This window comes from Diachasma alloeum, unplaced genomic scaffold (assembly GCF_001412515.2).
Source record: "Diachasma alloeum isolate Michigan unplaced genomic scaffold, Dall2.0 Dall_scaffold_00210, whole genome shotgun sequence".
Classification (NCBI taxonomy): Eukaryota; Metazoa; Arthropoda; class Insecta; order Hymenoptera; family Braconidae; genus Diachasma; species Diachasma alloeum.
The window spans coordinates 1,004,992-1,021,961 of record NW_021680375.1 but is presented as its reverse complement, the minus strand read 5'-3'; the positions used below and the strand labels follow the sequence as shown (position 1 = coordinate 1,021,961).

Sequence of the window (16,970 nt, the reverse complement as noted above, 5' to 3'; positions counted from 1 at the left end):
TTCAGGAAATACTTGGAATCAAAATGATTTGTCAAGTCTTCCTCCCATTGTTCTTCATTATTTAAGGCAATTCAATTGTCAAAAGCCTTCGGAACATTAATTTAACAATCACTAAAATTAATCTCAAAATAATTGCCATAATTCGTCGTTCACTGTTTATTGTTTATCGTTTTATTGTTTCGAATGACTCTCAGTGTCTCAAACGCAGTCCGTGACACGCGGGAGCTGATAGCAATTTTGATTTCTGACTGCATAAAGATATCAGCATTTCTGCTTCAAGGTTTCGCCGTTTACCCTCGATCAGTACAATTTATTCATCCTTGCTCTCGTATTTTTAGTTTTCCTATCGATTGTTCCTCTCTCTCGCGCTTAGTTCAATGGCGCTGAAGGGTTGAGAATACGTATTGTGGGTGTGCGCAGATCGACGTCACGCTTCTCACAACTAAACGTCATGACAGAAAGTGTTTACGCAATCGTGAATGGAGAGCGTTTTGGCTCAATGTTTTTTGTTTATCTTCAATTAAATTCAGCTAGAGCTGTTTACACCGTTCATTAAGTGGATCTTCTGACGTCATATTGACGTAATTGGGAAATTGATGACGAGGCATTTCTAAAATTATCGGCAATTATTGGGTTATGAAGGAAAAGTCAAGAGAGATTTGTTGTTGGAAATTTTTTGAGCTAAAAAAAAATCTGTTGACATTTACTCAGAAAATGAATCGTTCTCGAGTTGTTTGCAATTAAATAATTGAGACTTTTGGTCTGAAAAATATTCGTCTGCCTTTTCAATTCAATTTTTAGTAAAGTATTGAATGTTGAATATCTCACAAGTGAAGAAACTTAAATAGGAGTCAGTGGAGTAGAACGAATCGTCTTTAAGGATGTTCAGCCATTTTCAGCTAATTTTTTCATGTTCCGGGAAAATTCTGTAATTTTTTTGGCTATCAGCCTTAAGGAATTATGGCAATTATTTTGAGATTTATTTTAGTGAATGTTAAATTAATGTTCCGAAGGCTGTTAACAATTGAATTGCCTTAAATAATGAAGAACAATGGGAGGAAGACTTGACAAATCATTTTGATTCCAAGTATTTCCGGAATAAAACCCCTAAAATCGCAATCGCCTTAAAAACGGCGAAACTTTCAAGCAGAAATGCTGAATATCTTTATGCAGTCAGAAAATCAAAAATTGCTATCAGCTCGTACGTGTCACGGACTTCGTTTGAGACACTGAGGGTAATTCGAAACAATGAAACGATAAACAATAAACAATGAACGACGAAAACAGGAATAAGAAAAATGAGGGAAACGAAGTTAGTTGGGAATTAAGGAATTGTGGCAATTGTGAGATTTACTTTTGTGAATGTTAAGTTAATGTTCCCAGGGCTTTTAACAATTCAATTGCCTTAAATAATGAAGAAGAATTGGAAGAAAAATCGGAAGAGTCAAACAAAATAGTCGGAGCACTTGATAAATTGTTTTGATTCCAAGTATTTCTTTAATAAAACCCTTAAAATCGCTATTCTTTCAGAAATATAATCAACGGATAGCAAACTAAATTCCAAGAATCAAGAAAAATCCGCACAACAATTCAGTAGCACAGTAGAAGGTAAAACTATTCAAGTCGACTTTGCTCTTAATTGAATTTTTGAGGAATACCTCGGAATCTAAGGGAGATGGCGAAATTTTTATAAGTCCCTTTTTTGTAAAGCGAATTGAGAGCTACAAAAAAGGTCATAATAAAAACTTTGCTATCTCCCTTAGATTCCGAAATAATCATTGAGAACTAGCTCGTAGTTGAGAATTAGCCCTCAACTGAGTTTTTGAGGAATATCTCCGAATCTAAGGGAAATAGCGAAATTTTGGTTATGACATGTTTTGTAGCTCTTAATTAGTTCTACAAAAAAGATTATAACAAAAATTTTGGTATCTGCCTTGGATTCCAAGATATTCATTGAAAACTGGCCAATAGTCAAAACTGACGTGAAATTTCAAACAGTGAACATGTCACAGCTCCTTCAGAATAATTACTCATATTAGTTTTAAAAAAAACAAGTATTTCAGACTCAACATTTTCGAACCTGTGAAAAAAAAAACAGACTAAAGAAAAAATTATTGGAATTTTCACGCGTGATAAAAATACTTTGGGAATCAATATTCTCCCCTCTAAAACAGTTTTAGAGATAATTGGAGTGAGAATAAATGTGGAACACGAAACGTTGTCAAACGTTGAACATGCGTAAGCTAATCGTTCACATCTAGCCGAATACATAACGAATAATACTGAGTGATTGTGGAGGGAAAGTCAATACATTTTTTATTGAGATTTTTGTCTAGCAATGAAATGATATGAAATTTTATGACATTTTACTTTGTTGGGAGTTTATTCAGTTCCAAATGGGGAAAAAGTCTCTCAAGTCCCCCTCAGCAAAATCAAAGCCCCTCAAAAAAATTAGAAATCCAACTTCAACTTCACCTAAACCCTCAAAAAAGATGGTTGATTAATGCACTTAGGATCATTAATCAAGTACTATTAATGAGTCTAAATCATCACCAAAGATCACCAAAATCCGTTGAGAATCACCCAGTCCCCACAATAAAAACGAAAACCTAGTAAAAAACTGGTAACCCAACTTCAATTCAACTTCACTCGGAAACCCTTAAAAAATTATCAATCATAAATATTTGATTGATAACCCCAAATCATCACCAAAGATCATCAAAAAAACTGTGGAGAATCCTCAAGTCTCTCCAAGATAAAAGAATACCCCTTAAAAAAATTGAACGCCCAACTTCAACTTCACTGAAAAACCTCTCAGAAAACCTTCCAAAGAAATAATCGACGAAAAATACTTGAATTATCTCATCAAATTATCACCAAAGATGATCAAAACCTTCAAGAATCCACAAACCGCCAAGAAAAAAGAAACCCCTCTAAAAAAATTATAAATCTAACTTCAACTTCACTCAAAGAACCCAAAAAAATCACCAATCATAAATACTTGATTGCTGACCTCAAAGATCATCAAACCCCTCAAGAATCCTCAAATCCCCCAAGAAAAAGAAAACGCTTCAAAAAAACTGAAAACCCCAACTTCAACTTCACCAAAACCCCTTCAAAAAAATCCCAATGCTGAAGATTTGATTGCTGATGCCAAACCATCACCAAAGACCATCAAACCCCTGAAGAATCCTCAAGCCCCTCAAGAAAAAAAATCCCCTTAAAAAACCGAAAACCCCAACTTCGAGTTCACCCAAAAAAAAGTGCACAGACCCCCCAAGATCATCAAACCCGTCAAGAATCCTCAAACTTCCAAAAAAAAGAAGACCTCTACAAAAAAACCGAAAACTCCAACTTCGACTTCACCCAAAAATCGCGCACAGACCCCCCAAAGATCAAACCCATCAAGAATCTTCAAACATTCAAAAAAAGAAGACCCCTACCAAAAACCCCAACTTCAACTTCACCCAAAAATCGCGTACAGATCCCCCAAAGATAAAACCCATCAAGAATCGTCAAACCTCCAAAAAAAGAAGACCCCTACAAAAAACCGAAAACTTCAACTTCACCCAAAAATCGCGTACAGATCCCCCAAAGATAAAACCCATCAAGAATCGTCAAACCTCCAAAAAAAGAAGACCCCTACAAAAAACCGAAAACTTCAACTTCACCCAAAAAAAGTGCACAGACCCCCCAAGATCATCAAACCCGTCAAGAATCCTCAAACTTCCAAAAAAAAGAAGACCTCTACAAAAAAACCGAAAACTCCAACTTCGACTTCACCCAAAAATCGCGCACAGACCCCCCAAAGATCAAACCCATCAAGAATCTTCAAACATTCAAAAAAAGAAGACCCCTACCAAAAACCCCAACTTCAACTTCACCCAAAAATCGCGTACAGATCCCCCAAAGATAAAACCCATCAAGAATCGTCAAACCTCCAAAAAAAGAAGACCCCTACAAAAAACCGAAAACTTCAACTTCACCCAAAAAAATTGCACAGACCCCCCAAGATCATCAAACCCGTCAAGAATCCTCAAATTTCCAAAAAAAAGAAGACCTCTACAAAAAAACCGAAAACTCCAACTTCGACTTCACCCAAAAATCGCGCACAGACCCCCCAAAGATCAAACTCATCAAGAATCTTCAAACCTCCAAAAAAAAGAAGACCCCTACAAAGAACCGAAAACCCCAACTTCAACTTCACCCAAAAATCACGCACAGACCCCCCAAAGATAAAATCCATCAAGAATCCTCAAACCTCCAAAAAAAAGAAGACCCCTACAAAAAACCTAAAACTTCAACTTCAACTTCACCCAAAAATCACGTACAGACCCCCCAAAGATAAAACCCATCAAGAATCCTCAAACCTCCAAAAAAAAGAAGACCCCTACAAAAAACCTAAAACTTCAACTTCAACTTCACCCAAAAATCACGTACAGACCCCCCAAAGATAAAACCCATCAAGAATCCTCAAACCTCCAAAAAAAAAGAAGACCCCTACAAAAAACCGAAAACTTCAACTTCAACTTCACCCAAAAAGAGTGCACAGGCCCCCCAAGATCATCAAACCCGTCAAGAATCCTCAAACTTCAAAAAAAAAGAAGACCCCTACAAAAAACCGAAAACCCCAACTTCGACTTCACCCAAAAATCGCGCACAGATCCCCCAAAGATCAAACTCATCAAGAATCTTCAAACCTCCAAAAAAAAGAAGACCCCTACAAAAAACCTAAAACTTCAACTTCAACTTCACCCAAAAATCACGTACAGACCCCCCAAAGATAAAACCCATCAAGAATCCTCAAACCTCCAAAAAAAAGAAGACCCCTACAAAAAACCTAAAACTTCAACTTCAACTTCACCCAAAAATCACGTACAGACCCCCCAAAGATAAAACCCATCAAGAATCCTCAAACCTCCAAAAAAAAGAAGACCCCTACAAAAAACCTAAAACTTCAACTTCAACTTCACCCAAAAATCACGTACAGACCCCCCAAAGATAAAACCCATCAAGAATCCTCAAACCTCCAAAAAAAAGAAGACCCCTACAAAAAACCGAAAACTTCAACTTCACCCAAAAAAAGTGCACAGGCCCCCCAAGATCATCAAACCCGTCAAGAATCCTCAAACTTCCAAAAAATGAAGACCCCTACAAAGAACCGAAAACCCCAACTTCAACTTCACCCAAAAATCGGGCACAGACCCCCAATCCCCCAAAAAAATTATGACCCCATAAATACCTGGTTATTAAGTGGATGTAAAGCAACTTCTTCATCATACTCCTGAAGATATCCAACACTTGAAGTTGACGAGGTGGAAGAGACTGGCGTATTGGAACTCAGACACTGTGGATCAGTCTCTCCCATGCCCCAAGAGCCCCTCAGGTATACCATGCCCAGTGTCCACCAATTAATCCCCAATTGCCCTCAAAATCAGCACCTCCAGCCCTTCAAACCCCCCCCCAGAAAAAAAATGAAAAAAAAAGAATGAAAACCGTGGAAGCTTTGTTCTCACTCGCCTGCACCGAGTGAAAGTCCCCAAATAATTCTCGTCACAGCACAGCACAAGCACAGGCACAATTACACCATGAACTCGCGATAATTAAACGGTCTCCAAGGGGCAAAAAAAATCAATGGAAATGGGTGAATATCAATGGTCACCATTCACTGGTGACGTTTTCGTTGTTTCACCACGTTAATACTGTACTTCACTGACAATACTGAGCATAATACGATGGGGAAGTATTCGCTGGGACACTGCAACGTGTATGTATGGGTTATCGCATCAGCTGAGAGATGGCGGGGAGGGAGTGGAGTGGGTTTTTTTCATGCGAGACTTGTGTTTGTGTGAGAGGTTTGTTTGATTTGGCGGAAGAAAGGGAGACGGCGGTGTAGTGAGGGTAGAGCTTGGCCTCCAACTGTGTATGGATTGGCGTTACGTCGGCGGGGAGGGGAGGCACTTGCTCTGTGTGAGGTGGGTAAGGTGGATTGGTGGAGGTGGCAATGTGATTGGCTGGAGGGGGGATGTCTCTGCACGCGTGTTGGCAAGTTCGAGAAACGTCGATCGCGCTGACAAGTTCCAAGGGTGGACGAGAGAGGCGCTGGTGCGGGGGTAAAGAAGGAATCGAGCTTGCGGGGGAGCTTGAAGCTTAGGCTCGGAAGTGATTGAGTTGAGTCAATTTTGAGAGTTTAAGATTTCAACTTGAGCCACTTGATTTTTTCCAAACCTGTACAATGTTAAATGGGGTGACGTCACGATCTGGTGACACTGCGTCCGGAAAGGCATAATTGAGACTTTCAAAGTCTCATGGTGAGACTCCTGAGGTCTCGATTTGAGACTTTAATAGACTCAAGTTGATAGTTTTGAATGACTCAAGTTAAGGTGTTTTGTATATGACCACTGGTGGGGAGGGGGTGAAACGGAAGGGGAGTTTTACTGTTCTCGAGCCCTGATTCAATCGCTGAGCACGACATTTTTCAATGAATGAATTGAATTTTTTGAATTTTTTTTCATCATTTTGACTTTTTACACGCAACACCTTAAGTCATTTAGAATTTTTCTGGAAATCCATAGGGATTATTGGGTGGTGTTGTCTTCGGACCTACCTTAACTGTATGATGAGTAGTGGGGTTGGGAATCCCAGAGCTTGAATGGAGCTTCCATGCTTCGGTGCTAGAGGTAAAGGCGGCGCTAGAACACTAAAGCCTGAAGCTGTCGGTTCAAAAATGATTATCTAGTTTGTTATTTCTAAAGTTAAAAAGTTAACTGTTGCGGTTTTGGAGAAATTATTAGTCCAGGTATTTTGGGAAATAGTCTAGGCAAAATTTTTCAAGCTTCACCTCGATATCTTTTTAGATTTCGAAGCAGATATGGTAAATGCAGAATGCATTTTTATCGGCGGATTATACAGTAACTCGGAAGAGACCTTTCAATCGTGTCAATCTGTCAAAATTGCCCCGACTTTTCGCGATTTTTAGTGAAAAAGTGGAAACTTGAGGGATTTTCGAGTTTTTGAAATGGCAGACTCCAAATATGCGGATCTTCCCGGGATTGTAAGTTGATATTTTGTTTACTTTCGAGAATCTATTGAGCTCAGGGGGAAGTTTTGGGGTTAGCCAACTCCTCACTGTGGACTACTCATTCCCAATTAATTCCTAATTGATTAAAATGTGTTGTTCCAGGTCTACAATCAAGTAGACGTCTACGAGACCACGGAGTTACCCGAGAGCGAGCAGTTCCCTGCGTACAGCGAGGTAAGACATTGGGGGATCATGACTCATGAGATGAGGAAAATCGATCGAGTGATTTCTTCTGGACACTTTTGTGTTTGGCACAAAAAAAACCCTTTTTTGATAATTTTCAAAAAAATATTTTCTTGGCACAAGTAAGACTTGTTTGAGACCTTTGTCATTTTCTCTCAGTGTAGATTTTCAGACACTTTTCTCCCAGGTTAAAATTCTAAGCCTTAATTTATTGCATTCTCATAAATTATTGAGTTTTTCTATCCTCATATGTTGTTGATAAAGGCTCCAATGCCTATTTAAATCAAATAAGAAATCATTTGATAATTAATTGTTTGAATCAAATATAATTCATCCAAATTGTAACATTTGGTCGGAAAATATCAACAATCAAGATATTCATCCTCTTCTACTTTTTGTTCCAATTGATTCGCTTTTTTTGTTTTTTTTCTAACAGGATGAGTCTGAGGCAATTGAAAAACTCCACGTCAATGCGACTGAGGCCTTTGGAAAATTCAAGGGAAAACATGTCGTCACTACTGGAGTCGATTTCTCTGACAGAATTTCTAGGAGAAATAGAACTGGGTAACTATCAATTATATATTTTCTCACTTTTCTCGAATGTTTCGGTGATTGCTCAAAGTACACAAACGTCATACTTTAAGAAATTAAGGATAATTCCTCACTCTATTATCAATATTTCCATTCTCATGTTTCTTTTTTAGTTAAAATTCTGTGAGATCATCTCGATGAGGAGTTGCTTTGATGAAATTATCCAGACATTATTTATTGAAAATTTATTCATCGACAAAAAATGTCTTGAGATTTCCTCTTTAAATCTAATATTTTTGAGATGATTTCCCAAATAACAAAATTTTATAATTGAGCTAAACCGTAAGCTGAATTTTATACTTTCCTTAATTATTTATTGTAAATCCGTAAATATTAATCCGATAAAAATTTTCATCTCCGATTTTTATTCTTTGCAATTTTTTAAATGTATTCTATCAAAATGTGAGGGTAGAAATTGAATTGATGGGTATTCTTTCATTATTTGAAAAAATATATCAATTTTAAAACTTTCCGGGGACATTGAAAAATCGAAATTTTTATTTTCTTGCTGATCACGTATCTCTGTTCTTTTTTTCACTTTCTTCCATTGAAATTAGATCATAGAAAGGAAACATATTGATATTTTTTCATTTAAAAAAAAATCAGTTTTCAAATTTTTCAGAAAAATAAAAAATCGTTTTCTTTTATTTTCTTGCTGATCATCTCTCCCTGCGTTTTTCTCAATAAAATCAGATTATGAAAACGAAAAATTTCATTTTTATGATCTGATTTTATTGAGAGGAATTATTATATTATACTGATATTATTTAACATAAATATCTCTTCATTTGAAAATGAGAAAAACTTTTCCTACAATTTGTATACTACAATGGGAATAGAATCCAATAAATTTAATTTAATCTAACCGCATAGAAAAATTGGAAAGAAAACAATAAAATGAATTAATATAACATAAAATAATCTAGCGGCGGGCGCGAAGCGCAGATCGCTAGTAAATTATTGATTGATAAAATAGTTAAAAATTTGAATATTTGAATTGATGATATTTAATTACTCAAAAAATTACAAGGTTCATGTTTGTCAATTTAAGGGCTCCAAAAGTAATCGTCATAAAATATTACAAATTTGGCTATCCCTGATGTAGACTGTAGTTTGATCCGGTAATGGGCCTTGTGCTGTTGGGTCTTTACGAAATAAAATGAAATGAAATGAAATTATTGATTCATGCGGGGAATGAGTCGAGACACAAAACTTCCAACAAAAAATCTTGCTGTAATGATTGAGTGTTTAACTCTAATGATTGAGCGTTTAAAAATTAACTCCCCAAATTTTACTATTTCCTTGTTGAATTAACACTTACGCATTTTCATTTATTAGTTTTGGGGTGTGGGAGCTGCCAGGGGACGATGAGAAAGAGACACCAATGCAGAAGTACGAGAGACTGCAGTGTGAGATCAAAGAATTGTACGATGAACTCAGCCAAATCAAGGTAGAAAAAAAATTCAACTTCAGCCCCAAGTGCAAATTATCCCCAGAAATATTAGATGTGGTAATTAATTTTCACTGCCCAATCTATTGCTAGGAAATATGTCAAGAATTTGTAGACAACTCAAATTCATTTTTATTCAAGAGCAATCGCTTTTTCCCCTAGAACATCCATCAAAAATAATTACCACGTCTAATAATTGAACGAACTTTTTTTTGAATTTCTCTGAATGTTCTAATGGACATATCCGTTATTTCAGGAGAAAGCACAGCAGGAGGAGGAGTCCAGGAATGCAGCTGACATTCTATCCCACGTGGAGGAAGCTGGAAAACAGCTGAACAGCTTGAAATTGTACGACTGCCTTGGGACTGATCTCGTGACGACTCTCATGGATCCTCAGGGCATGAGACTAAAGTAATGTTTTCGTTTAGTTAGCAATTAATGGCGTTTGATGGTGCAGTAAAAATCGTCATGACAAAAATTTTCTCATCTCCCTCAAATTTCGAGATATTCATTGAAAACTGGTCAATAATCAGAGTCGACTATTGCATTATAATTGAATGTCCAAACTAAACACGTGTTATAACTTGATAACTAAATTTTAATTACGAATAATATAGAAAATTGGATTATTTAATTCTTCCAGGCAATTGGAAACGCAAATAGAGCAGTTTAAATCAGCTGGCATCCCTGAAAAGGAAAGAAAAGGCGATTCAAACGAAGCTGATGGCACAAAGGGATTTTTAAAGTACGAAATGATGTACCTACCTGAAAAAGCGAGAATGCAGGAAGTGGCGAGAATTTCTAATCTAGAGCAACGATTGGCGAAATTGGAGTCTGTTATCGGGACCAGCGATGATAAACTTTCGAAATTCACCCAGGTAACTTTAACTCTTCATTTTTGGTGACTTTGGGTCAATACAACTCATCGCAACTTTTAATTATTTAGGGGAGAGCAAAATGAAACAGCCGAAAAACGACTATTTGACGCAATTCAAGCAAAAAAACATTTTTTATCAACTTTTGTTTATCAAGTTTTTATTATTGGAAGTACTGATGAGAATAATAATTTTCTATTCGGTAGGAAAGAACATGCGGTGCGAAAAAATCACTGATATTCGAAAGCCCGATATAGCGTATCGACTACCTCCACAGATAAATCCCACTCCCCTGTTAGATCTCGATCTCAACGTCCACTAGTCAGCTTGTCCCCTGACTCTCCAGCAGCCAAACTAAGACCTCGTCATCGCTGAGTCTACGTTCTCTCCTCATTCGAAACTCCCGAAGGTTTTTCATATATTTTTTATATCGAGACGACAATATTAATCATTTTCTCTAATTTCATCCACAGTTCTCTTTTCAAGTAATATTAAATATTTCATCTGTAATTCAATTGATTAGATTAGGGCGATTACACTTCTCTTTTTTCATTCGATTGAAATTCAGCATCACCTTTTCCTTTTTCCCCCTCTGGCTCTCCCCCTGGGCCTTCCACTGAACTCTGGATTTTGCTGCTTCATTTTCTTTTCAATCAATCCATTGACAAAATCTTCTCCTGTCAAAATTTCTCAATAATTTTCCATTCTACTGAATGGAAAATTATTATTCTCATCAGTACTCCCAATAATAAAAAAAAGTTAATCAATGAAAGTTGATAAAAAAAATTGTTTTTTGCTTGAATTGCGTCAAACACTTGTTTCTCCATTTTTGCCACACTCTCACCCAATTATCTCGATAATTAACAAGTTCAGCAGAAAATGTAAAGAGCTCCTCTTTACGGGAACTTGTCAGGACCAAAAAAATAATTACGTTATGAATAAAAATCAATTAGTGATCATAATTTCTACGTTTTCCAGAATTTGAAGTCTCAAGGGATTGTGGAGTCAGTTCAGAAGTTGTCAGCAAAGTCGTCACTCCTGGACAGCAGTCAGATTGAAGCTATGGAGAGCAGGATAGCGACACTTGCTCACAGAATGGACGCAGTGGCACAGAAGAAGTCAGCACTCCCTCCAGAGACCGATCGAGACCAGAAGATCAGTGAGATGTACGAGATCGTCAAGAAGACTGAAGCTATCTCCCAGATTATCCCACAGACCGTGGACAGGATGATTGCACTCAATGCTGTGCATCGCAGAGGTAATTTTTCAAATATCACCTGTTCGTTAATTCATGAGTCAGACGTTTACTCTTCGTTCGGGGAGAATTAATTTTTACAGATTAATTTGTGAATATCTCTGACACTAGGAAATTTAATTGTCAAAATGTTTTGCTAATTGACTAATCGATTTGGATTTGTCTGATTGCCATCTGATTGGATTTGTCAATTACCCAATTTATTCCTGAGTTGAGAATATTTTTAAAAAATGTGAAGAAGTGTCCATTTTCCCGAATTCGTCTCAAATAATTATCGAAATAATTAAATAATGGAAAATTAATTAAGACTTATCTCTTTTAATTCTTTTCTCCAGAAAATTTAATTTTCTAAAACAAATTTGTCGAGATATTTGATCAAATTAGCAAGACAATTTGAATTCATACACTCGTCGAGATAATCACTGAGTTTAAGATTAAATGTCGAAACATTTTTCATTTAGTGATTTAATTCTCCACAAAAAATGTCTCATATCCTCCTCTGAACGAACTAGTATAACTTATCGAAATATTTAATTCAAGTAATACTTTTCGCCATGACTGTTCCGTTCAATTTTATGTATTAATATTTTCATTCAAACTTTATGCGCCGTTGGGTCTGGATGAAAAAATTGAATGAAATTTCTGTGTTTCAGCTGGAGAATTCAGTCAGTCTCTCGCCCAACTCGAGGAGCTCCAGACGCAAATATCAAACAGTCTTGAGAGCAACAAATCAGTCCTCAAAGGAGTTCAGGAGAGTTTTGCCACGAATCTCCAAGTGATTCAAAAGAACATCGTAGCTCTCGAGGAACGTGTCAGTAATCTAAAGAAGTGATTCTACTCTCTCCTAAGTCACCGATTGCGCACTAATTATTTTCATTACTTTCACTTCACGATAAAATCGCTTCGATTATTTGGAAATAAAATGAAGAATGAGAAAAAAAACGTATTTATCACATTACTCGACAGCACAGTGTAAATAAATGTTGAAAATTGTCATGATTTTGAATTTTTTCATGTTTAGTTCGACGAATCACTCAATTCTTTTTGTACTAATAAATTGATTATTTGAATGTTGAATTGAAATTTAAATTAAAGGGAAGGGGAGAGTTGTGAGATGGATATTTAATAAAGATGAATGATACTCAATTTTTCGTGTTTTAATTAGCTTTTTTTATTTAAAATCAATTAGAAACGGAGCTTCTGGAAGAACCACTTGTTCTTGCCCATTTTGTACCTGTGGAAATGAAAAATAAAATCACAAATTAGTTGACTGAATAATTAAATAATTTTTAAATGTCAAATGAAATGATTCTGTACTTTTTTCGTCTGGCATTTCAATCTAATTTTGGATTTCTTGAAAAATTTGATCGAGAATATGTTTTTCAATTCGCAAGACTAAAGATTGATCGGAATTCTTTACAGTATTGAATTTTAGGCCCAGGAAAATTGAACATAATTACTTTGCGAAGATATGATGAATGGAATTGATTGAATCAATTTTTTTGAGTAATTACCTCTCTTCGAATTTAACTCGAGTTTGGAATCGAACCTTCTTCCTCTTCATGGGGTCTTTCAGGTCTTTGGGGGCTACCTTATTGTCCAAAGGCAAGTCCACGGTGTATCTCGTGGGCATCAAGTGATTGTAGTTGAGAATCTGAAACAAAATTACAACATTTTTCGTTATTATTTGGACGACTTTATAAAGATGAAAATGTGCAGGTTCTGGTAATTGGATAATTATCTAGAAATTGAGTGGGTTTAGAAAAAAATGTCTAGAGATTGTTTTAATAATATTGTATTAATAATTTAGTAGTGAAGCGCTGAACTGTACAAGTCGATTTTGACTATTGGTCAGTTTTTAATAAATGTCTCGGAATCTAAGGCGGGTAGCAAAATTTTTGTTATAACCTTTTTTGTAGAGCGAATTGAGATCTACAAAAATGGTAATCACGACAATTTCGCTATCTCCCTTAGATTCGGAGATATTCCTCGAAAAGTCAGCTGTGAGCTAAGTCGACTTGAATTGTTTTACCGCTTCGCTGCTAAGTTAATTATTCAGAAATTACTCATTATTAATTGAATAATTAACAAAGATTGCACCTGTTGTTTTGTTTCAAAATGGAATCTTCATTAATTTTATTCAAAATTTACTAATTATTCGAAATTAAAATTTAAGTTATGTAATTTATAAGGATTTTATAAGTCTGTCACAATTGAAAAATTATCTCGACAACAATCGAATTCTCCACAAATGAAGACCCCTGAAACCCATCAGTACTGAGATAATTCAACAATTACAAAATGCAAACTCGACTTTTTTTTCAAATGTTAATGAAATGGAATATTTTTTTCTCCTAGAGATTATACTTCTCCCTTTGTAATGAGCACAGACAGGGCTCAATTACCCAATTTATTCCTGAATTGAGAATATTTTTAAAAAATATGAAGTGTCCATTTTCCCGAATTCGTCTCAAATAATTATCGAAATAATTAAACAATGGAAGATTAATTAAGAAATATCTCTTTTAATTCTTTTCTCCAATAACCCATTACTGACATCATTGCACCTGACTAAATTGATAAAACATCAAAATTTTACTGACAATTATAAAATTTACAGAATGCCAGAAGACAATTTTTTGCCATTTCTCACAAAAAACCTCGCATTCTTTTCATAAAACTATCAATTTTTCAATAATTGTACAATAACAAAAATAGCATTCTACCAGTGGTAAATTATGAAAATATTTAAATAATGAAATTTGTGTAGATAGTTAATCGTGAGGAAGAATTTTATTCCCGAGTTGAGAATAATTTTGAAAAATGTCCTAGTGTTTATTTTGCCCCAACAGAAAGAGTGGGGTAAAACAGATTCTTTTGACTTTTTGAAACGTTAAGACGGGTTGAATTGTTGATGAAATGATATAAGTTTTTTTTCAATGAAAAGAACAATTCTTCCTTTTTAAAATGAAGCTAAACTAAGCTCAATTGCAAAATTTACTTATTATAAATTGAGCATATTTTTGAATAAGTCAAAAATGTCCATTTTACCCCACCCTCTCCTAGTCCATCTTCGTCTCAAATAATTACGAAAATGGAATAAATGGAGAATTAAAAGATACAACTCACCCTAACAAAAGGCTTTATCTTGGACCTCTTGTGGATCTTGGCTTTCCCCATGCGTTTGTGAACCTTTCGTGGGTAACGATCGATTCCAGCTACAAGTGCATGCCCGTACTGTCTCTCCGTGGTACCATCATCGTAATTTCTAATGACAATGGCTTTGCGTCCTGCGTACCGGCCACTGAGGACCAGCACGACTTTACCTGATTTCATAATCTTCACCATCTTGGCGAACTGTAAACACAAGTGACAATTAGCCCCTTCAATTATTCAAATTTCCGCAAATTAATTGCAAACATCCAACAATAACTAAAAAGAATAATTTTTTAGTCCACAAAAATCACTAAGAAACTGAATAAAATCGTTCAATTGTTATGAAAAAATTGATCAACTGTAATCAACATTTTTGGAGCTTGACATAACCTAAAATTGTCAAAACTGGAATAACAATAGAAATCGTGATTTTTCACTCGATTTCCGAATTTCTGAACGAGAAAAATTGTTGTGGACATCAGAAATGCCCGAGAACTGGAATGTTTATTATTATCAATTGATTAATTGATTGTGGGGAACACTGGGGGCTGAGACGTGTGACGGATCAACTTTGTCTCTAGATTTTTTATCAATTTTTCACATAAATCCAGGAAATACTGTTGCTAAATAATAAAAGAGACATTGGAGAATGAGTATTAGGGGTTTTTCGGCTGTAATAATCGCGTAATTGTTGGATGTTTGTTGATTACTTTCGGTCACTCGTGAATTAACGCACCTCACGGCTATACAAACCGGAAAAAAGAGTCTAACCTTACTTTTTCTCGTGCACGTATCTTTCGAGGATAGTTCGAGGTTTCGCGGCAAGATGCCGGGGGAGAGACACTTCCGGTTTCTTGAAAACCCGCGGAAACTTGAAAATGATGAACAATTCGTAATTATGATTTGATAACGAAAAAAAATTTTTTTTTGGGAAATCCTAGGGCGGCGAAATAATTTTAGACATTTTAGATTAACAATTGGTATCAATTATTCGTTATTTGTGGGAAATCATGACTGGAATGGTTTAACAGTCAACAATGCAGATTTTTGGAGAAAAATAAACATTTGTAGTCGATAAATTAATCGATTCTGTTGTGAAGCCATGAATTCAAAATTTTTTAATCATTTAAATGTTTGAATTGCGTGGGAATAATTTGAATAAAATCATGAATAATTAGCGAGATTTTAATTGAATTTCATAATGTATTTTTTTCTAAACATTTCCCTTTTGGGAATGAATAATTGCTGAAAGGGAAATTCTTAATACGAATTAAAAATGTATTTTTCACCAATTATTTACGAACAAGATGGTTTGGGTATCAATTTTCTACTCGGATTCTGTAATGCAAAACAACACAAAATTCAGCGAAAAAAACTTTGAAAATTTGAGCCGAATAATTCTAATAGGAAAAGTCTCAAGAGAAAACTTCGAACAGAAATTAAAAATATATTGACTTTTTCCTAACAAATACGCAATAGAATCAGCGCAGAAAATAAGTCGAATTTTTCAATAGAGTTCCAATAGAAATCCTCTAGAAACCCCATAGAATTCCAATAGAATTTTCTAGCGAATACGCTAGCTTTTCTATTGTTTTTTTTCAAAAAACTATAAATAATTAGTCAAAAACACAATGAGATTTCGAATCATAATTTTTTTCGACATTCAAGTGCGAGTTAAAAACCATAATTTATCCCAGCATCTTAATGTGAAAATCGCCAATAAAACATTAAAATCCGATTTGTCTACCTGAATTGTAAAAAATAATCATTTAAAAAATTATTGCTCGTTTAATCATGACTAAAAAACTGTATGAAATATCCCTACTATTCATCATCTGTGATATTTATTTTGAGATTGTGAGTATTCACTCAATTTTTGTATTAAATTTATGTTTCTCAATCCCTCAAAAATAATTCACATCGCCAAACCCCTCGAAATGAAAGCCAAACATTGACATGAATATCCAGTGTATTCAATTCCCCTCTGGCAACAAGTGTTTTCGTCCTCCTCATCATTATCTACAAATCGATAACAGCAGTGCTCACCAAGGATACCTCAGTGCCACGACCTCCCCAGTCTCTCATTTGCCATAAAATCCGCTACACCGTGAATTCATGAGAATAAAACAATCATTCGCCACACCCTGGCTCACATTAAGCCCAATCATGCGCATTTGCCAATGAATGGAATTGTTGGATTTTACCTCACCTCGTGAAAATCACGGGACTGCTGAATTCGCTAGTCGCTATTCAGATATTAATTAAAGTAGAATGAATAAACTCCTGTTGAGCCGTTGGGTGTAACAAGGAAAAATAAATTCGAAAAGCCAAAGAAAAAAAATTATTGATCATTGATTATGTTTTCCATGAATTTTAACT

At 35.4% G+C, this 16,970-nt stretch overlaps 3 protein-coding genes across 3 annotated transcripts in view; 1 reads left to right on the top strand and 2 right to left on the bottom strand.

Annotated features, from left to right (window-relative positions):
- LOC107036567 overlaps positions 1–5,906 on the bottom strand; it is a 45,730-nt gene extending 39,824 nt beyond the window's left edge. Inside the window, exon 1 of the mRNA XM_015254605.1 lies at positions 5,243–5,906. Within this exon, the coding sequence (XP_015110091.1) occupies positions 5,243–5,395 (153 nt within the window). The 5' untranslated portion in view covers positions 5,396–5,906. The remainder of the gene's footprint in view (positions 1–5,242) is intronic.
- An 893-nt stretch (positions 5,907–6,799) lies between these two features.
- LOC107036635 (dynactin subunit 2) lies at positions 6,800–13,282 on the top strand. The gene is made up of 8 exons (XM_015254718.2): positions 6,800–7,054; positions 7,184–7,255; positions 7,701–7,828; positions 9,194–9,305; positions 9,562–9,716; positions 9,949–10,183; positions 11,159–11,438; positions 12,089–13,282. The coding sequence occupies exons 1-8, from the start codon at positions 7,019–7,021 to the stop codon at positions 12,265–12,267; spliced, it is 1,197 nt and encodes a 398-aa protein (XP_015110204.1). The 5' UTR covers positions 6,800–7,018; the 3' UTR covers positions 12,268–13,282.
- On the bottom strand, positions 12,578–15,396 carry LOC107036636 (60S ribosomal protein L27). Its single transcript, XM_015254719.2, has 4 exons — positions 15,328–15,396; positions 14,565–14,792; positions 12,950–13,089; positions 12,578–12,669 (listed from the first exon to the last, which is right to left on the bottom strand). The coding sequence occupies exons 2-4, from the start codon at positions 14,781–14,783 to the stop codon at positions 12,621–12,623; spliced, it is 408 nt and encodes a 135-aa protein (XP_015110205.1). The 5' UTR covers positions 14,784–14,792; positions 15,328–15,396; the 3' UTR covers positions 12,578–12,620.
- Positions 15,397–16,970: the final 1,574 nt, after the last annotated feature.

Coding starts and splice junctions, on each gene's coding strand:
- LOC107036635 (XM_015254718.2), top strand. CDS start 7,019: ATGGCAGACTCCAAATATGCGGATCTTCCCGGGATT. Junction 7,055..7,183: donor ATGCGGATCTTCCCGGGATT/GTAAGTTGATAT, acceptor GTGTTGTTCCAG/GTCTACAATCAAGTAGACGT. Junction 11,439..12,088: donor CAATGCTGTGCATCGCAGAG/GTAATTTTTCAA, acceptor TCTGTGTTTCAG/CTGGAGAATTCAGTCAGTCT.
- LOC107036636 (XM_015254719.2), bottom strand. CDS start 14,783: ATGGTGAAGATTATGAAATCAGGTAAAGTCGTGCTGGTCCTCAGTGGC. Junction 13,090..14,564: donor AGATAAAGCCTTTTGTTAGG/GTGAGTTGTATC, acceptor ATTTTGTTTCAG/ATTCTCAACTACAATCACTT. Junction 12,670..12,949: donor CGAGTTAAATTCGAAGAGAG/GTAATTACTCAA, acceptor TCATTTCCACAG/GTACAAAATGGGCAAGAACA.